This window comes from Biomphalaria glabrata, chromosome 9, assembly GCF_947242115.1.
Source record: "Biomphalaria glabrata chromosome 9, xgBioGlab47.1, whole genome shotgun sequence".
In the NCBI taxonomy this organism is placed as follows: Eukaryota; Metazoa; Mollusca; class Gastropoda; family Planorbidae; genus Biomphalaria; species Biomphalaria glabrata.
The window spans coordinates 10,740,570-10,762,834 of NC_074719.1; the positions used below are offsets into that span (position 1 = coordinate 10,740,570).

General features: G+C 35.5%; 2 protein-coding genes across 4 annotated transcripts in view; one reads left to right on the forward strand and one right to left on the reverse strand.

Moving 5' to 3' along the window:
• LOC106050680 (ATP-dependent RNA helicase A-like) overlaps nucleotides 1-9,843 on the forward strand; it is a 32,814-nt gene extending 22,971 nt beyond the window's left edge. For both annotated transcript variants that reach the window (XM_013205704.2, XM_013205705.2), the window contains 4 exons: nucleotides 1,969-2,136; nucleotides 3,584-3,699; nucleotides 7,291-7,485; nucleotides 8,612-9,843. In XM_013205704.2, coding sequence (XP_013061158.2) covers nucleotides 1,969-2,136; nucleotides 3,584-3,699; nucleotides 7,291-7,485; nucleotides 8,612-9,431 — 1,299 coding nt within the window. In that variant the 3' untranslated portion in view covers nucleotides 9,432-9,843. The remainder of the gene's footprint in view (nucleotides 1-1,968; nucleotides 2,137-3,583; nucleotides 3,700-7,290; nucleotides 7,486-8,611) is intronic.
• A 3,894-nt stretch (nucleotides 9,844-13,737) lies between these two features.
• The window catches only part of LOC106050684 (uncharacterized), a 32,160-nt gene continuing 23,632 nt past the window's right edge, over nucleotides 13,738-22,265 (reverse strand). For both annotated transcript variants that reach the window (XM_056041804.1, XM_013205708.2), the window contains exons 3-4: nucleotides 16,301-16,676; nucleotides 13,738-15,774 (exon numbers count right to left, since the gene is read on the reverse strand). In XM_056041804.1, the coding sequence (XP_055897779.1) occupies nucleotides 14,917-15,774; nucleotides 16,301-16,676 (1,234 nt within the window). In that variant the 3' untranslated portion in view covers nucleotides 13,738-14,916. The remainder of the gene's footprint in view (nucleotides 15,775-16,300; nucleotides 16,677-22,265) is intronic.

Genomic DNA, 22,265 nt, shown 5'->3' on the forward strand with positions numbered 1-22,265 from the left:
GATCGCATAACCTTACGGGCTGGCTGTGTTAATGAGCTGACCAGTGACGCTTCTACACCGCCTTTCACCCACTTGGGAAGCGCGACCTCGTGATTGAGGATGGCCTTGGCTCAAGCAAGCATTTCACCTGGCAGTATTTTTCTGAAGTCAGCGTAGAAATGTTTGTTTCCATTTATTGTTACCACTAAAGACGCGCTAGATCTAGTCTGTAGTGACTATTGTCTATAATTAGTGCAATTACCAGACAAATTTGTAGGCTACACCCCTCCGGGCCCTCCCTCACCTAAAATCTTCTTGTTGTGAGTGTAAGAGTGACTTCGCGTGGAAAGTCCGTAAATCTTCTAGATCTAGCTAGTATCTAGTAATAGTATCTAGATCTAATTTAGATCTAAGTTAGATCTAGTGAAGATAATTCGCACCTAACCTGAAAACTCAGTGAATTTTAGTCAATTTAATGATCTCGATACATCTAATGTCTAGATTACTCTAGAAATACGCTAGATTCTAGATTTACGCTAAATCAATTAGAGTCTAGTGAAGATAATTAGCACAAAGAAGAGAAAAGCCGGCAAATTTAGTGACTTAGATCTAGACTAGATCTACGGTATATTCAGTGAAGATAATTCGCACACTGCCGCGAAAAGTCCGCAAATTTTAGTGACTTAGATCTAGACTCTAGATCTACGGTATATTCAGTGAATATAATTCACACGCAGCCGCGAAAAGTCCGCGAATTTTAGTGACTTATATCTAGACTCTAGATTTACTCGAAATCACTAGAATCTAGTGAAGATAATTCTCACACAGCCGTGAAAAGTCCGCAAAATTTAGTGACTTAGAGTTAAAGTCCGCGAATTTTAGCGAATTAGTCTAGATCTTCTGTAAATTTAGTGAAGATAATATTCACACAGCAGTGAAAAGTCCGCGAATTTTTGTGACTTTGATCTAGGCTCTAGATCTACTGTAAATTCAGTGAAGATAATTCTCTCACAGCCGTGAAAAGTCCGCGCATTTTAGTGACTTAGATCAAGAGTCTAGATCTACTGTGGATTTAACGAAAATATTTCGCATACAGCTGTGAAAAGTCCGCAAAAATTATTTCACTCGTAAAAGCCAGGGAAACTATAGGCCTATGGTTGAAAAAGATTCTGCTAGGAAAAAAAAAACATGAATAGGTCTAATCCCCCCCCCCCCCACCCCCAAATCCAAAAGCCATTTTTAGTAAGCAATTGTCAACTAAACATTCAAATAGGCCTATATTGCCCTTTATATTACACTTTTTACAGGCTCTGTTTATGAGAAGGATTTAAGTTAGCTAATAAAAGAATAAAACATTACCTCAAATGCACACCATGACTCTAGTATCTATAAGATACATATAGGAACTAATAATGTACATTTCCATCACAGAGAATACACATTATGAAGGCATCTCTAAGAATGGAAAAGCAACCATTTGTAATGTTTTTAAATAAATCTTTGAAAAAAAAAAATGGTTGTTTGAGGTTTTGGATGACAGTCAAGTTGTTACTTGATTAAAAGATAACTTTCATTACATTTTCTGTGGACATACCACAGTTGATAACATTGTTTCTGTGGCATATTGGCAAGATATTTATTATTTTTAAAATCAAATAACAATAATTGATTTGATAAATGCTTAGTTTTGTGTATGTTTTACTATGTATCACACAAACGGATAGAAAACACTCACACATATCATACATTTCATACTTTAAAAAAACCTCCTAAAATCTCCTAAAATTTTGTCATGGAAAAGTGCTACTAACCCTGTATAAGCAAATTTAATACTTTCTGATAATTATTCAACTAAAAATAAGTTCAAGAATATTTTCAGTATCTTTACAATGTGAAAAATCCAAGAAATGAATTGCCTCTTCACTGAAAGCTGATAGTTTAAGGAATATTTGGGTTGTACTATCTGTGTGTATTTGTACATTTCCACAGGCCATCACTCTTCTTTGTCTGGGACTGTATCCTAATGTTTGCTACCACAAAGAGAAACGTAAAGTCTTGACCCAAGAGTTCAAACCTGCTCTAGTTCACAAGTCATCTGTTAACTGCAGTAATTTTACCATTGAGTTCCCATCTCCATTCTTTATATTTGGTGAAAAGGTGAGTTAGTCTTCAGTTAACCTTCTGTTAGTCTTCACTTAGCCTTCTGTTAGTCTTCACTTAGCCTTCAGTTAGTCTTCACTTAGCCTTCAGTTAGCCTTCAGTTAGTCTTCACTTAGCCTTCAGTTAGTCTTCACTTAGCCTTCAGTTAGCCTTCTGTTAGTCTTCACTTAGCCTTCAGTTAGTCTTCACTTAGCCTTCAGTTAGCCTTCAGTTAGTCTTCACTTAGCCTTCAGTTAGTATTCACTTAGCCTTCAGTTAGCCTTCAGTTAGCCTTCAGTTAGTCTTCACTTAGCCTTCAGTTAGTCTTCAGTTAGTCTTCAGTTAGCCTTCAGTTAGTCTTCACTTAGCCTTCTGTTAGTCTTCAGTGATTTTATTGCTATAAAAAGGAATTGTTTTTTTGTTTTACATTTTTATGTATTTATTTTACTTGTAAGGTTTTTGTATTCAAAACTTGTCAGACCACTTTGAATCTTTCTTTAAGCCTTTATACTATTAACTCTTTAGAGACCAGTGTAATAGTAGGCTAACAGACACTAACAAATACTTTCTTGTCTGTATCAATGCTAACTTTATTCTTCTACATTGTCCATATATATATATATATATATATATATATATATAATAGTAGGCCATGTAGGTCACGGGGATACAATAATATTAGACAAAACAACATTTACTATCACTACCACCAACTCATCATATTTCAAAATATTGATTTTGTTTTTTGAATTGCTTATTTTTGGGTGGGGAAACAAGATTTCTGTGCTGCCTTTGGCCACTCAGCTTGAGTCTGAATTCAAACTTGAACTCTCTTGATAGATAGCCATGTACTTTTTTGCCATTCAACTGTATGTAAACACATTGTACAAATAAAATCTATGCCAATAGAACTTCAAAAATAGGTACAAGCAAATTACATTTATGATTGATAACAAAACTAATGTGAAAGAAACAAATTATTTTTAATCTTACCAATTTCTTTACAGATTTCACAGCCAAACAGATGATTTTAAATCAATTAAATAGAAAAAAGCAACAGAAAATTAATATTATTAGTTGGAATTTTAAAAATTCTAGGATCAAAAGACATTTCTTATTAAAGACTGAGACGTTAATTTGCTATATTTTGCTTTATCAGACACATTTATGAAACCATGGCTTGAAAAGTAAAATAATTTACACAAATATTGAGCAGGAATAGTCCTGTCAAATAATTTATAAATTCCACTGATTTCTTGCTAATACTGCAACAACTATCAACATTTTATTGTCATCAGTACTGGTACTATGTTATTTTAATTTTCAGGACATGACATTGAAAAAAAATATCCTATCCTATACCATAATTATCAACATAATACATTGATACTTTTATCATTAGATGCATCAGCTGAACTCAACCTACATACACATACTAGGAACTTGTCATTTCTGCATGTTTCAGATACGTACACGGGCAGTATCCTGCAAACAGATGACAAACATCTCACCTGTCCAGCTGCTGCTGTTTGGTCCTAGGTCTGTGTGTCGGCAAGGAGAGGAGGTCATTATGGATGGCTGGTAAAAAGCTTGTTCCAATAGTAAAGTCTAGTGAATATTTAAAAATACATTATTTGGGGAGAGATATACAGTGTTTTGATGAAGACCTTTGATCTTGAAGTTTTCATTTGTTTCCACTAAGTTTGAGATAATGTTGTTCTAGTTAATTATACTTTCCTGGCTTATTGCTTCAAAAATAAAATCTGCAATAGTTGTTCATAATTTTCATAGTTACACTATGTGTGAATTAGAATAAATAATATGTTTTCAATTTATATAAGCACAACATTATCAGCAAATGAATCCTTTTTTCACCCCATTGCTCAATTAACTCTTTGGCTCTGCAACAACGCACAGGACGTTGATTTTAAAAAAGGGGAAAAAAGTCGGACCAACGCTGGGGGCATTGGCTATTTAAAATTTATTTTTTCGTTTCTATTTCTTCAATTCTTGTTTTTTATTGCTTAATTTTTTATCTAGAATAGTTTCCCTTTGCTAAACATCCGGAATTTCCTTCATTTAACGTGTTTTTATTTTGTACGAAGTTTGTTAAGAGATGACATTTATTTTTTCTGTGTGCGTGTTTTTTTAAATGGAAACTCCGATGGTTTTGACAATTTTTGATATAATATGTGTTTTGATTTATAGATAATGAATATATTATTCTTTTTTTTTTATTTGCAAGAATAACTTAGTAATTGATGTTTTTGTGACATAAATTTTCTGCGCATCCAAAACAGTCAGATTTTCACTGAATTTCTGTGTGACATCACGAGTGTGCACTCAAATCCTATAGATAGGGAGGCGCCAAGTTATACGAGGACGAGGAAAAAAAATTATCTTTGATAAAAAAAATTTTCGTTAGTACATCATTAAAATACTTTAAAAGAAATTTCTAATGGTGTATAAATTATGACTGTATGTTTGACAGTAAGAAAGTTATGATTTTTTTGTGCCGTTTTGACCTAACATTGGTTGACATGGAAAAAGTGATGAGAGCTTGACGCTGGCTCAGCCGGCGAGACACACCCCCAAGGTCAAAAGTTAAAAAGTTGGAATTGAGTTTCGTAGACGATAGATCTACTTATTAAATAAGAAATTTAATAGTAGATCTAGTATTCGTAGTAAATTTCTAGCTCACAAATCTGATTCATTTATATTTATGAACTTCAGTTTTTTTTAAATGTCTCAGTAGTATCATTAATTGAATTCTTTGGCCTGGAAATCCAATGTATTGTTGGTACTGCACCTGGTATTAACTTCATTTTTTTTTTTCAAATCCCATTTCCACAGCAATGAAAATGAAGTTGCTGAAACAGCTAATCTCAAAATGGTCTGAGCATAAACAGGAATTAGCTAATGCCTTTGTAAAATATTTGCTCTTCAGGCGAATAAATTTTTCCCATTTTCCCTTTAAAACTTCATTCAAGTTCATCTCTTGGAAACACATGAAAAGAGACACTAATTTCTGTATCAGCATACTTGCTGATTGTATCTTTGTGATTGGAACTACTGCAACAAGCTGAAAAACAGTATTTCATTTTCTTCAAGTAGAAATAGAGGTTTAGATCTAGAATATTATTTATAAACAATGACCAATTATAAATCAACGTGGAGACTAGATCTAGCTGTGAAGCGTAACAATAAATGCGATCCGATAGGTCTAGATCTAGACTAGAGAGTTTATCGGTTATATAGGTCTAGATCTAAATTTAGCCAGCATCCTTGTGACGTCACGTTTTTAAAAACTAAAAACATCTTGCAGAACCCCGTTTTTTGGGGGGCGTGGAGAATTTTCTGTCTAATTTATTAAATATAAAATTTTCCGAGCATTTAAATAAAAAATGATATAATGTTTACTATTACAACTTTTTACGCAGAATTTAAATATGTCAATAACTAAAATTTGAAAAACTATCGGAGTTTCCCTTTAACATGGAGCTTCAACCAAGGCCATATAAACTTTGTAGTTTTAAATATTTCTTTGATAAAGAAGTATAATAATTCAGATGACAGTGATTTTGTTTCATCTGATGGTGATATTGATAAATCTAATTATATAGTCTAGATCTAGTAAATTAATTTATAGATCTAGGGCTAGGTCTAGTAATGATGAAGTTTATCAGCTGATGAAGCAGCTCCATCCCCAGCTAATGTTCAATGTAGATCTAGAACTAGTTTAGCTGTCTCTACATCATCTAGATCTAAATCTAATCAGATAGATGTAGATCTCTAGATCTATCATCTAGGCACTGAAACAGATCAATTTCAGATTTGTTCCATCAAGAAATTGGGTTGTCAACCTAGACTTAGTCAGCACTGCATCTATTGAGCTGGAATGTTGTTTTTTTTCATTGACAATCACATTGTTGATAGTCTTGTCAGCAAAATAAATAGCTATGCTGACCATAGGATTAAATTGAACACTCCTGCTAGAATAAGATTCATTTTCAGAGAATGGAGACCTATAACTATAAAGAAAGACAGAGTATGTAAACACTGTAGGTCAGGGAGAACGGTTTATGTTTGCGCTGGATGGGAGTCGAACCCACACTTCATATTGACTGCTTCCATGAATATCGCAACTAGAAGGAATATTTATATACTAAGTACATGAAGAACTTAAGAGGAAAATATTATAAATATATATAAGCTGTGCAGTTGGACTAGTTTTAGGGTAAAAGTTTTTTGTTCCAAGAGTGTTGCTTTTTTTATGGGCGTTTTCATTAAAGTAGTGACATTGGATTATTAGTTCCAGTTTATTATTTTTTGCATCTATTGCTGTTTCTTCTATGGTGTTCTGTAAACAAATGGATAAAAATGAGAAAAAAACTTCTTTGAATTCAATTTGAACAATAAATTTCTTGTAACATGCACTTGGATGGATATTTTCAATGTCAGTTGGTGAGTTTTTCATTTTTATATTCAAAACCCAAAATTACAAAAACAACATGATTTGCTAACTAGAAAACATAAGAAATGGAAAGAGCATCCATTTCTCTTTAATTCTATATCAAATTTATTATTTTCCAATAATAAATAAAAAAGTTATACAAGTTATATCGAAGCAAAGTAGCGCACTCTGAAATGGCGGAAAAATTAATTCCGTCCAAAAGTGGAGAATAATTCTGAAGTAATTCCGGAGCCAAAGAGTTAATAAGTTTATGAGATAAATGTAAACATTCAAATTTGATCAAGTGACATTGAGAAGTTCCAAAGGCTGCTTTTGGTATTTCTCTTTTTTCCTGGCATTGATTTTATGTTTCAGGGATGCTTAAAAAAATAACTGTTAAAACTCCTACAAAATAAATGTTATAGCTATTGAAATGTGTGACTGATAGAAATGGGATATTTCATTAAATATACTTTATTTAATTTTACCCCACCTTTCCAGAATGAAACAATCATTGTTTAAAAACATGTTTACTGCTGTCTAGTATTACTTTTTAGATTTTGTTTATATAATGTTGCAGACTTGATTCCAAAGATTCTCCAATAGTTCAACATTCAAGTCAACTGATACCTACAATAACCTTTTTTTATTTTCACTTTCCTTACAGCTCATTTTTTTTTGTCCTTCAGTTTCTCAGTCTTAACGTTCCTATTTCACAGGCTGAACTTAAAGATGGAGTTTCTACAGGCAGCTAAAGTTGTCGCACTCAGGCCCCCACTTGAAGCCCTTATTGTCAGGGCCACTAAAAATCCAGAAGGTGTGGCCACACCTGGTCCTCAAGAGGAGACTCTGATGGCTCTTGTTCGAGCATTGTCTAGGCCACAGGCAGGGCGTCATGGTCTTGAACAGAAAGGGTAAGTCTGGAAGTTTAAATAATGACCAAAATATATCTTTCTTATAAATTTCTGACTTTCCTTCAAACAGAAGATAATCGCGTCTGATGCATAACCTTGTGTTAATCTACTCATGCATGTCATACTGTTCAAATGTGACAGCATGAAAGAATGCAGAGCTAACAAAAGACTGAAAGAAGAAGCAGGCCTATCTGCATTAGACCCAACTTACCCATGACATTTGTGTGGCCAGTTTTTAGGCCTATCTGCATTAGACCCAACTTACCCATGACATTTGTGTGGCCAGCTTGCAGGCCTATCTGCATTAGACCCAACTTACCCATGACATTTGTGTGGCCTGCTTGCAGGCCTATCTGAATTAGACCCAACTTACCCATGACATTTGTGTGGCCAGCTTGCAGGCCTATCTGCATTAGACCCAACTTACCCATGACATTTGTGTGGCCAGCTTGCAGGCCTATCTGCATTAGACCCAACTTACCCATGACATTTGTGTGGCCTGCTTGCAGGCCTATCTGCATTAGATCCAACTTACCCATGACATTTGTGTGGCCTGCTTGCAGGCCTATCTGCATTAGACCCAACTTACCCATGACATTTGTGTGGCTAGCTTTTCAAAGTGAAGATTGGACTCTATAGTCATCTTCTAGTTTATAGGAAATGAGAAATGTGCTCATCTTTGACCATGAAGGAGATGCTATAAATATATATATATTTTTGTCTTATGGCAAATGGCACTACGGAAGGAAGAGTAGTTGTACCATTTTGTCCTAGCATATGTAATAAGAAATTTGCCTTCATCTTTTGTGTCTAACATTTTATTCCTCTATTTCTTTAGGAGGGCTGTCATTCAATCCTGTTATAGTTTTTGTTTGAGATACCAAACAAAATAATTAATTATCAATAGTTGATTAACTAATTGTTAATCTTTTTTTATTGATTCTTATGTTGTCAGGTAAAATAAATAGTTATGCACAATTTAGCTTGATCCAATATTGGGTGTGGTAGAAATAATGTGTACAAACTTTTTACTAGACAGACAGACAGACAGAGTGAATTGATATAAGCTTTGTAAAAGAAAATCAGTTTCTAGTCTGAAAATTTGAACATTTTCTTTTCATTTCAGAGTAAGTCCCTATAGAAACAACCCTCCACCAAAGATGGCTCGATCTGATGGTTTCAGAGGAGGAAGGCTTGGAGGGTATGGCTCCGGCTTTGGTGCAGGCTCTACTGGATTTGGTGCTGGAAGAGCTGGTGGTGGATATGGGAGTGGATTAGGGCGTGGCTATGGTGGTGGATTTGGTGGAAGAGATGGGGGTGGATTTGGTGGAAGAGATGGGGGTGGATTTGCTGAGAGATCTGGTAGTGGATTTGGAGGTGGCTATGGTGGTGGATTTGGTGGAAGAGATAGGGGTGGCTTTGGTGGAAGAGATGGGGGTGGATTTGCTGAGAGATCTGGCAGTGGATATGGTGGAGGATTTGGAAGTGGAGCTGGTGTTGACAGAAGTGGTGGTGGATATGGTGGAGAATCTGATGATGGATATGGAGGTGGGTATGGTGGAGCCTCCGGAGGTGGGTATGGTGGAGCTTCTGGAGGTGGATATAGTGTTGCATCTGGAGGTGGATATGGTGGATCCTCTGGAGGTGGATTTGGTGGAAGTTTAGTCCAAGGAGGTAGAGGAGGATATGGTGGTGGCAACTATGGAAGATTCAACACTGGTGGGGGGGACAGTTTCAATAGTAAAGGAAGTTTTGGAGGAAGGTTGAGTGATGGGTTTGATAGTGGTTACAATTACGACAGACAGAATTCGGGGTTCGGAACTGAAGGAATAGGAGGATTTGGGGACGAGAGTAACTGGAGGGGGCCATCTTCTCTAACTGGTGGCAATGGAAATGCAGGGGCCTATTCTCAGTACAGGGGTGGGGATTATGGTGGAGGGTATTAATTGTTAAGGCTTATGTTGAGAGGACACTGCTTCAAGTCAAATCTGTTAGCACAACACTGTTGAGATAGAATGACAAGATTGTCTCTTGTGTCAGTAATACATAATATGTCTAGACTATCAGTATGTTACAGTAGATCTTGATGTTGTATTTTTCTTAGCTTATATGTTGTTCCATAATATATATGTAATTTTACTTTTTTCATCTTGTTGCCTCATGAAGTTCATCGGTCAAATTGTATCAGAATGTTATGCTTTGAACAGACACAACTGTTTTTTGTGCAAGTCATGTTTGCACCATTAGTTATTTCCTCTTGAGCTTTTAAAAAATTAATATCTTAAAATTTTATTTTATTTTTAACAAATATTTATTTCATTGTTTGACTGTTATTAAACAAAAATATTTTCCATTAAATGACTTAAATTATTATTTGTAAACTTGATGAATGTAAAAGTGTACTTTTAAGTTATAGGTTAGGCAGCCTTCTTAGCATAAGCCTAAACCAGTAAAAGCAAGAGTAAAATTTCCCTTTCATACCTTGCAATCTATGGGGCAGATCATGTTAAGGTCATCTGATTGAGTGTTTAAACGCTCTGCTTCCAAACCTGAGGTCCTGGGTTTGAATCTCTGTGAAGGCTGGGATTTTTAGCACACCCCTGAGTCCACCCAACTCTAATGGGTACCTGACTTCAATTGGGGAAAGTAAAGGCGTTGGTCGTTGTGCTGGCCACATGACACCCTGCTCGTAATAGTAGACATTTGCTTTGTGAAATGTTTGAAATTTTAGACTTTATTTACCTCTAGTGTGTGTATCTTTTTCTTGCCATGCCTATTTCAGCATTCGTGGGTAGCTAAAGAATGTCTTTGTTTTTGCATTAAAAAAAAACTTGAGGCCGAAGATTCCAATGCCATGAATGTGTACACAGGAGTTAACATCATTATCTCCCTTTGTATGACTATAAAGTGCACATTCTACATTGCCTAGAAATTTCTTGACCATATTAACAGCTTCCTCATTTCGCGTTATTTGTTTGGGTGGTAGGTCACCTCAAGGTCAGAAGCAGTTCACGTTGTGCTTGACTAGTAGTAGTATTGCATAAGCGTAGCTGTTGGGGGGGGGGGGCATGACATGATTTTCTGGAAAAAAATATTTGTAACTAACAAAACATTTTCCCATACATCTAATAAATGACTGTTGTGCTGAGTTTAATTCTACAAGAGACTTCCACTCACGTTTCATCAGAGGTGCGCTGTGTTAATCATAATTTGTCGATGTGCATTATATCATCTACAATCTATATATTTATTTCAGTTTAGATTAGTGTAAGCTCTACTTATTTCTATGTTGTTCCAAATTCAACTGAACTGTTCTCAAACCGTTGGGCGCCCCTCCCTCTTTTATGGTGCAAATTTTGTTTTTTCAAGAACCAAAAAAAAAAAAAACAACGTTATATTTGCACTATAGTTACAATATATATTTGTCTATTACTCAAGTCATCTCGATAGTATTACTAAGAGAGAGAGAGTGTGCAATACTGAGATGAAACTTTTTAATCGAAGATTAAGATTCTAGTGTCTATTTCTTATGTCACAACGGCCAAACTTTTACCGAGTGATGAGCCTTCATTCAGTTGACGCTTTTTACGTCAACACTAAGGAGCACTGCAACACAAGTATGATCTTTCTGAACACAAGTATGATCTTTCTGAACACAAGTATGATCTTTCTGAACACAAGTATGATCTTTCTGAACACAAGTATGATCTTTCTGAACACAGGTATGATCTTTCTGAACACAGGTATGATCTTTCTGAACACAAGTATGATCTTTCTGAACACAGGTATGATCTTTCTGAACACAGGTATGATCTTTCTGAACACAGGTATGATCTTTCTGAACACAAGTATGATCTTTCTGAACACAAGTATGATCTTTCTGAACACAAGTATGATATTTCTGAACACAAGTATGATCTTTCAGTCAAGTCCATTACATTGAATATGCTTATCTGCCTTGAATGTATCTCAGATACAGAATTTAAGTCATTGGTTAACATGCATAACTAGATGCATGGCGCGTAGGACGTAATCATCTTCTTTTTTTGAAGTAACGTCTGTATTATATAAGATAAAAGTACCTCCCCACTACACGCTTTTCTTAATTGAACATTGACTTGCGATGTTCTTACAATGAGAAATAGTGTGGTTCTGGTCTAGACCAAAGGAAAATACATTTAGGAAGTTTAAATTATGCAAATACTTGGCCCCCGAAGCTTACAGGCCAATCGCTGAATAAGGGGGAATGCGCCAAGGTGATAATTTGGATCTTAGCAGAAAGACACTATTAAACGTTTGAGAAACATTGTTTTAGCTAACTGAAAGAGATATTTTTTTATATATTTATACAACAAAAATGTTGCAACGATTGGGTCTTACAGTAACTTATACTTAATTTAAACATTAATTTTTCTCCATAATTCTCTGTTGAACGCCAGGTATTTAATCTGGCATTAGATAAATTTCATCATAATGGTGTGATTTTAAGCTTATTAATTAAATATGATCGGAATTTTTTTTCTAAAATTGTGGATTCATCAATAGCGTGTATTTCAATATATCCTTAAAACGATTCTTTGATTAAAACATTCCGTAGGTAAAAGCAATATATACATACCTAAAGACCTTCAACATTTGTTCTCGATGAGAGATTACGCAATTCGAATCAAACAAAAGTTCAAAATATAGATTTGCTTGATACAGCCCTATATTACTATGTAATGTTTCTGGAAAACAGGAGGGGGGGGGCGCCAGATATGCTCACTACATCTCTGTATTATTGGTCAGTCTTCACGTTATTTAGTCAGCTATTCTGTTTTCATCGTAGGCTTCATGTCAACCCCCTGAATCGTTTTGATTGTGCTATATAACTACCGGTATTCGATTTCGTGGCTTCCCGTCAGATGATTACATAATGTATAGCACATCAACACCACACGAGACTGATATAATACAAAGAGATATTGAATAGAAGAGTGACAGGACTGGGGACTGGAGGAGATGGCGATACTTTGTTTATATCAATATCAAATTAATAACGTCATTGACACCATGAAGAAAGGTCACTGATTCTGACTAAATAACAAAAACAAGAACAACTTTTAAAATACTTCCAGTAACAAAGTCGATACTATTTACACAACTTTTAGAGCGATTATTTTTCTTTTAATTACTCCTGAATGTTAGATTTTAAACTGTGAGACATCTTTTATCCCGCTCCTATCCCTCCTGCGAGAAAACAATACTGGATAAGCACATGTATAGATCTATTAGACCTTATACTATTCTAATAATAGGTTTTCAGATCTAGACTTAGAAGACTTATTAAACTCGAAATGAATAATGCCTACATTCGGAAATACCAGAAGGCGTATAGCCCCTTCTAGATGAATATTTTCTCATTCTCTATCCAAATTGAAATCAATTTCTTTTTTTCCCCACAGTATGGCCAACGAGCTAATTATTCTTTCCCAAATGATATAATTTAAACTGTCAAATTTCTAGAAAAATCGTAAGAGCCGTTTTCGAGATCCATGTCCTAGTTTTCGAGTCCACCAAAAAGGCTCCGGGTTCCACGAAGGTATGAGTTGAATAGAGGTATTGTAATTACTCTGAGCTAAATTCTCCAATAGAGCGTTTCTCCGTATTTTATCTTGTTTTGTTTTGTAGTGTCGTTCCCCTTTAATAACTAGATTCAATTCCTACTTTTGAAATACTTTGTTGTCAGTCCAAGTAAGTTAAGGTTCCAACTTCACAATGACCATATTGCACACATCAAAGTCAGGCGAATGAATGTGATTGGACAACAGATGACAGAACTGAGACCATTCATTCATAAAACATCACGAGAAACAAATTCATTATGTGAGACAATAGTATTACATCTGCTGGTAATATAAATATGAATGACTCAAGGTAAACAACTCTGAGTGACGACTATTGTTTGCCGTTATTCCAATGCTAACATTATAGAGTGATCATAAAGACTCCAAAATAACATTTGGTAATTAAAGTGCCATCTGTTAGAACAGCGCCGAGACACAATCATTGGTTTTGTTTATTTGTGCATCCTAGCCCAAAAACTCCATCAGGAAGGCGGTAGGGGGGCTGGAGGTGGGCAGGATTCAAATCGTGACCATCCAGACGACAGCTCATAGCGCATACCAAACGACCAGCCAGCCATCCATTAACTCATTGTGTAAACACGCTGTTATTTTACAGGTAGTAAGACCTGGCAACACAACTCAAACGTCTTCTAAAACCAAATAATTTGGCGAACATTCTATTAGATTTGAAATTCTAAGGTAAAATACATAAAGATAAAAAAAACAAACAATGGATACATTGTAACCAGTATTAAGTCAATATAATGCAAATGTATCATTCATAATTTAGTGTAAGACTAGTTGTGACTCCATAACATAAACCAGCTTTTGAAATCGTTTTAAATGTCACCACAAGGTACTACGTAATAGACTCGAGTACCTTAATGAATTACTAGTTTTATATATTTTACAATTACAATAAAATACTTCGAAACGGCTTGACGTTCTAAATATTTTCATAGTTAAAAAAAAACGTTGAATTCATAGTTGAAACACATTCAAGAATTGTGTTCTCTTCTGGAATAACCTGCTATGAATAAATACGTATTTGTAGGTACAACAAACAGAAAACAAATAAGACGATTGCTTATCGCCGAAGAACAAACATTTTGCAGTATTCCATCCACTAGAAAAACTACGACCGGTGGCTCAAACATTTCATTGAAATGGTTCTCGAAATGAAACCATGCACAACTACATGCTCACAAAAAGTTTTACATCTGAACAGTACTTTCAAGGTATTAGCAGACTGGGCCTGAGTCAGCTAGATTTGTATTTCCGGTTTCTTTTTGGTTTACTATAGCAACTGAATACAAATCTACATGTTTCATTTTGTTGTTGATATGTCTAGTATTTGAAGAATTATTCCAAATTAGTATTACTAAAAAAAATATAACGTAGACTTTTTTTTTCATTAGAAACAATAAAAAAAAAATCTTATTAAAATGCCTCTTTGTATTCTTGAAGGTAGCATCTGACTGTTTATAACAATTAATGTTGTAGCCAACCAGCTATGAGACAGTAGCCTCTGCACGCAGTTTCGTGAGGTAGAGTGGTTTGTAACTTCTTTTTTTTTTTAAATGGGAGACAAGCTTAACAGGAGAAAACAGTATAAACGTTAGCAGATTTACTAACAGTAACACATTGACTGTCTATGTATTTACACATCAACGCTTTTGTTGTCAGCTTCAAATCACAGTGTACCATGATTGATAATACTACTTAAAATAGCGTGTTGTAAAAGACACACAACTGAATCGCAGGTCGGATTGTACACATTGCCATCTCTAATAATGCAGACGGCTTCTGATGAACGACAAACGTTTTAAAACAGATTGATGCCCCAGGACGAGGTTTGTTTAGAGCAGTAACAGTACTGCCTGAGTTGTCTGTTTTTGTTCAGTATACAGGACGACGTGTCTCCGTACTTGTTGATCCGACTTATCTCCTTCTCGCTCAGGAAGAAATGGTTCCGCAGGATGTCGTGGACCACGGTCACCTCGTACAGAGCCATCCCCGGTACGGTGGAGAAGGTTAGTTGGTACAGGCTCATGAGGTTCTGGTTTTTGGCTTTGAAAGTAATGTTATAAATTCCCCCTACGCTGTCCGTGTTGGAAAATCGGAGGACGTCTTTCCGCGTCTCCATCTTGATCGCGTCCTTGACCTGAAAAACAGAGAGATTCTCGCAAATGTCGCGGTACTGTGAAGTCAAGTTGTTTATAGTATCCATAGCGACAGACAGGGCTGTGGACGCGTAAATGTCCTCTTTCAGATTGACTTTTTTGGATGCCAAACATGCGCACCAATGTGCGGCAATATCTGCTTGCTCGCACGACCTTTCCAATGGTATCTCTTTGAACAAGCTTATACCTCTGCGGCTGACATCTCCATCTCCAGTTCCGGTGAAGTGAATGAAGTCTCGGAACGTCTCGTATAAATCAAACGGGGTCGTGAGACGTTTCGAGTTTTTGCGCACGTTGGCCATGGCTTCTGGGTATTTCTTCTGAAACCATTTCGGAAAGAGGAGGGAGAAGTAAGGTATTCTCTCTTCCATTTTCCCAGCCCAGGTGAGCCTTGCTTTGTCGTACCTGGCGCCGTGGTCTCCCATCAGAATGAGCAGTGTGTTGTTAAGGTAATTATTGTCGTACAAGAACTTCACAACATCTCTAATATCCAAGTCCATCTGTTTAGAAAAGAAAAGAAAATGCAATGCAGATTTCATTAAAAGTATGCAAGAGTTCATAATGGTTTTTATAATTTGTAAGTATCTCAGAAAAAATAAAATAAAACAAGGTTGCAAAGACAGTTTTTGTGGAAACAAACTCAAAATCGGCCCCCCCCGAAGTGGTCCACCCAGACAGGTATAAAGGCAGGTTTCAATATTTTCAGAAGGAATATCAGAAAGAAGAATGGAGAGAGAAGTTTGACAGATCATGTGTGGTGTCCGTATAAATATAATGCTATTCTGCTAAACATTTATCGGGTACAAATACATTGAGCTGAGCTTGGTTTAAGTAATTTACAGGATAAATAAACATTCCATGACTTGGTACAAAATATATTAGTGGTACAATGTATATAAGGGCTAGAGGAGCTACTAACGGAGAACGGCAATGGGTTATCCTTCCTGATTACTGTAGGCTATCTTTGATTGCTCGCTAACAAAAAAAAATATATTTGCAACATTGACAACGTCAGCAGCAACTCACCATTGTAATCAAATTGTTGTCGTCGTGAGACATATCCACCAGGAAGTGTAGAAGAAACTTTCGCTTGTTGGGATAGGAAACAAAAATATCTTTGAAGTAATTGAGCCAGACCTGGCTGTAGGTCCGAGACCCGATGCAGTATTTTTTCATTTTCAATTTCCTGGACCTCCCGACGTACACTTGGTAAGGTTTGGCCACCATGAAGAACGGCCTGGAATAAAAGTCTGTCGGCTGATTTTTGAAGCCTAGCATCCTCCAGTTAAAGGGGGCGGTAATGTTCTCTGCGTTGCACCAAGACGTCAGGTAGCCATATTTCTTCAGATCGTTCCAAATAAAGGGGAAGTCATCCAGGGTGCTGGCGTTTGGGAAAAATCGCCTGGCGAAATAAATTAAAAGATTAAAAACTATAAGACAACAATAAAAGTAACAAAACAAAATACAAAGGAAGAAAAAAAAACACATCACCAGCAACATTAAAAACAGCTGTAACGTCATTAACAGTAACAAACATATAACGAAAAAAATAAGCATCAACAAGTACAACACTAACAATATAAAGAGGAAGAAATAAAGCATCAACAAGTACAACACTAACAATATAAAGAGGAAGAAATAAAGCATCAACAAGTACAACACTAACAAATATATAAAGAAGAAGTCCAAGCAAGAACTGTGTTTCCATGGACGACAATGCCCTTCACGTGAACAATAACAAATACACGATCAACAACGTTAACAACAGCAGTGACAAGAAGCATCACAACAGTTTTTAATACATCAATGAGTACAACAGCAAAAATGATAAATCAATAAGTACAACAACAATACTAACACTTCAATAACTTGAATAAGTACAACTACTAAAATAAAAAGAAGAAAAAAAAAAAACAGACGCCAAAGAGCGAGGACTAGAAGCAGGGCCGGTTCTAACATTGCGGGGTCCTATGTGAAACTGATTGCGCGGGGCCTTGTCTGAGTGGAAATAAGGATAGTGAGTGAAAATTAAGATTTTGTATTAGAAAATAAATTCGACTTTGAATTTTATTCATTCTTTACTAAGTACGAAATTGCGATCAAATTAACTTTACTTTACGAACCTTGCAACCTATGGAATATTTATATGTCAGTGACTATAAGAGTATATAAAGTATTGGAACTTCCGATTAAGGTGAAAATTTGCCCGATTATTACATTTTATTACATGAAAGCTGACAATCCCTTTTTTTCTATTTATCGCGTTTTCCGCAATGAATGACACACACAAATGACAATTTTGTATATTTTTCAGGAGATTTGTATGAGTTTTCAGGAGATTTTAATAAATTCAGATTTCCAGTAATTTTTCGTATATATTTTGCAATTTAATAATTACACCTAGAATTAGCGCGGGGCCTATAAAAGCGCGGGGCCCACTGCGACCGCGTAGGTTGCAGTGGCCTAAGACCAGCCCTGACTAGAAGTAACAAAAACATCACTAACAGGTAATATAAAGATGTGTCCTTTAAGACATCTGATCACCCTAATCAATATCCATAATGTTACAGGCTAACATAAAGATCTGTTCATAAATAGTGCTAATCATCCAAATAAATATCAACCGTATTCATTTATTAGTTCTCACTTAATGCATTACTTCTTTACATTTTCTTCGTCAATGACTCCTTCGTTTTAACGGGTCAGTATCCCTGACCATCACATTGGGGAGTGAGTCATTGGTGCATAGCTGGGTGCTGAAAACTGGGCTACATGCTGTATAGGATGCGTTTCACTCCAGGCTTAGAGGACACTAGAGTAAACCATGTCAGGTCACTTAATTCTGTTGCATGTGATTGTCTAGGTCTAGGACAGGGGGTGGGAGAGGCAAAGGGCCCCATGCACAGGTAGAGGGCCGCCAAATGGTCTCCAAGACATACAAACTTTAGGAACTCAAGGCTTTGGAAAGTTGCCCACATCTGCCTGGTTGAAAGAAACGTCTGCCTGGGAAAGATCCAAACAGATGTAAATTATTATTACATCTCTATTTCTGAGTCTGATGGCTCGTTCCGAAGGCACTCGGGGATACGTGCGAGGCTAAAGGCCGACCACATCGAGAAAACTTCCCTATATTGCTTCTCTGTACCACATCAACCGTGCAGGTGTCCGCCATATAAAAAAAAAAACGCCCCCCCCCCGAGAAAGAAATGACATGTTTGTTGGGGCTTGCTTCCCTATAGGCCTAATCGATTCCTTTAACGACCATTTCCACCCGAGCTGAGGCTGAAAAGCATTGTCCGAGACTCGCCTGTTTTCAGAAAGGCCGAGTAAATAAACAGTAATTTTATATCAATTACAAATTACTTGCGTTTTATTTAGACAAAATTATTTGTTGAACGCAAGCTATGTTACCTGAAATCAAGGAAGATTTTGAATAATGGAATACTACATGCAATATAATGCCAACGTTTTTTTTATGTATATCTATAAATATATTTTTTTATAATAAAGCATCATTTTCCCGCTTTAATAATTGATATTTGTTTCTGCTTTCAAAGTTGTAAACATTCCCAACAATGTTGTGTTTATTGAATGCTAATCAATTCTTTTCTAAAACAAAATGGTAATAACACGAATGTGAAACACGATAGAGCGCCAGACCACAAGCGGTTAGCATAATTGTGGAGAAGAAAGAGCGTAGGACAGTCATACCACAAGTTGTTATAGTAGTCTTTTTAGCATGAACAAATAAAAAGATTTTAGGATATGGTTTAACCAGAAGAAAGATTTAGTGCAATGACATGTTCCAACTAAGTCATATAATCATTAAAGCCAACGTATTTACAATCACATCGACATCACTGGCTTTTTAAATAAGCTACGTTTTAATAACAATGTACATTAAGTAGAGGCAATCCAAGGGAAAACAAGATTACAAAGAGAGTTTGTGGTTTGTGTTATCACACAAACTCAGAGGCGGCCCCCATCCAAGTCACCAATGGACCAATGACAGACAGGCCACACAAAACAAATAGCGTCTTTCCCCCTTTCAATGACCGCTAAAAATCACTTTCAAAAATAAAGCTTCATTACTAGTTGAACAGCTTTTGATTACAAGGAAATCATCATGATGATGCAACAACAGCAACAAAATGTTATTCGAAACATCAAAATATGTGTTCATCATAAACAGTTATTGCACGGGCTCTGAATTTGATAAACAGCAGAATGTTATTTGTCCAAAAACAGTTTTATAACAGTTTGCTAAGGGAGGGCAGTGAACAATGGCACCTCAGTCAGAATGTGAACCCCTGAAGTTGGAGTTTTAAAGGGCTGTCTTCAGTCCACCCATGGAACTATACTAATGGAACACCAGCTTCGAGTTTTTTACAAAGACAAAGAGAGTCGAAGTGCCGTCGCGCATCTTTTTCGCGCACCATACCATTTTGAAAAATCGATGAGGATGCCAAAGAAGAAATTTACTCCGAGAGCCACTTGGATTGACCTTCATTGAGAGTAAAACTTCCCCACACTATATTTTATTAGATCTGTAAAAACTTTATCCATTTTCTGACTATCTGATAAAATAGATACAATTTCCCTGAATAAGAGATCGTCACAAAAGTTTTTTTTTTCGATCACCCTATAAAATGCCACTTATTTTCCAAAAAATTGAATCTAAATTCCGAAAATACAATCTTTCAGTGTTTCTGTGTTTGGTTTATTTACACTAAATCTGGATGAAGACCTGTCTACCGTTCCGCCAAATGCGTATTTGTTACGATATACTAAATTGCACGAAATAAAAATAGGAGGCTTATACAGTTTTGACACTCCAAGCTAAGCATTTCTAATCGTTTTTTTTTTATTATCGAAAGGACTAGGCTATAGTCATACACGTCTCGTGGGAAACAAAGAAAAAGTTAATCTTGATAATATTGTAGCCTAAATAAAATGACAAAAAAAAAAAAAAAAAAAAAAAACCAACTATAGCCTAATCTAAAATGAAATAGATCTAGAGCTAGATTTTCTTGGACGAATGATATAAAATAAGTATAAATAATAAGTCATATGAATCTGATAGATCTAAAACAAATACTGATAGTCATTCATTAATTAATTATTAGAATTACTTGACTACCAACTGGGTATTTTTATTGCCAAAATACAATGTATTTTATGTGCTTTTATTAAAAACAACAACCAAAAATTAAGCGTTTGACGCAACTAGATCTAATATTAGTAATATATAGATTCTACTTCTAGATCCAGAAAGCTACTTCTCTAATTCAGTTATCTAGTTTAATTCTAGTTAGATCTAGATGTCTAGACCAGTAGATCTAAATCTAGCCAGGGTTTTTGTCATGGAATAGATTTATAAAACTTCAGCCACCTACTGATCACGATATGACAGATAGGCCTACTCTCTCTACTACTAGACTCTAGATCTAGTACAAGTAGATCACTACATTTGACTAGATGATTACTAGATCTAGATCACAGTAAAATTCAATGTGTACTTCCGACTTCAGCTCAACAAACAAGTCTACTCCAAAGTATAGATCTACTAGTAAAGTCACAAAGTGTAAAGGATCATTATATATTCACATAAAAAAAATTATAGGCCTAAAATGAATCGAATAATCAGTCACTAATTTGACTAATCAGTAATCTAAATTAAATGGCAAGTGTTATTGATGACTTCTGACTTGTAAACCAGTTGCAGAGATTCTAGTTTTTATTTTGATGACATGTTACGATATATCAATGATATTTAGATAAACCTAGTGGAACAGACAGAAGGACCATTTAATATAAGGCAAAGAAGTAAGATGTTTATAATCCATCAAACTATGATCAAACTCACAGATGACTTGTGTCATTTGTGACGGCATTTCATGCATTTACAGAAGCTACAAACTATTCTACAAAAATGATAGGCTTGTCTTTGATTCCGAAGACTTATGAGGAATGCTATGTTTAGTGGCTACTCAGCCCCAGCTGTGACCTACATATTATGCCACACTGAGCACAGGCATAACCATTGTCCACATGTGGTAGAATCAGTTGTTTTTTTTCTTTTTGCCGTCTACCCTCGGCAATTAATTTTCATTGGTGTATACCACACCTTTGTAAGTGACCTCCAGCTGTCTCGCTCTGAAGCTGTATGCAACCAGGTGCTCTCTTATTCTATATCAGTTAAAGCAAGTTGGCGCCTAAGCTTGTCTTTAAAGCATTTCTGTGGTACCTCTTTATGTGCATATGACATGTTAGGCAAATAGGTTTTGCCTATCGGAAGGCCATTTCGGAATATATAGGTGTTTAAAATGAAACTCCAAACATCTGGACTTCCAGTAACCAAGAAAATAAGCTTAGGATTCAAAGAGACGACACTGGCATTTCAGCTAAGACAATCAGTAAAATTAATAGCAATTAATTGCAGTCCACCAAACAAGATAAAAAGAAACAAGTGTGGCTTCAATAGCATTGATGATATTTAGTTTACTTTTATCTCATTTACTAGTATTACTATTTCATTGACTAAGGTTTTTTATTGTCAAATATGCATAAGTACATGTACTAGTTCCTGCAATTTGATGAAAAATAATAATTAAATTGTGTGTAGTCTATATACAAATGTTTATAAGAGATGACAGCTTAGCTTAATTTATTTAATTTCAAAACTATGATTTTGTGTTCTGACTCTACTCTAAATAAATTATATTTTATTTTAAGAATGCAAAGTTGGAAATTCTGTTCTGATGAAAAAAAATTATTAAAATAAAGTAGATGTTTATGGTTTCTTTGTATTTATTTTTAAATTATTTATTCATTAAAAATTAATTGTTCATTAACATTTACTTGATGTAAAGATCAAAAACACAAATTCAATTCATGCAGATCACAGCCCATCACTTAAATGTATTTACTGTCAATTCTACACACTATTCATTTCAAAATGTTGCTTTAAATTGTTACATGACACAATCAA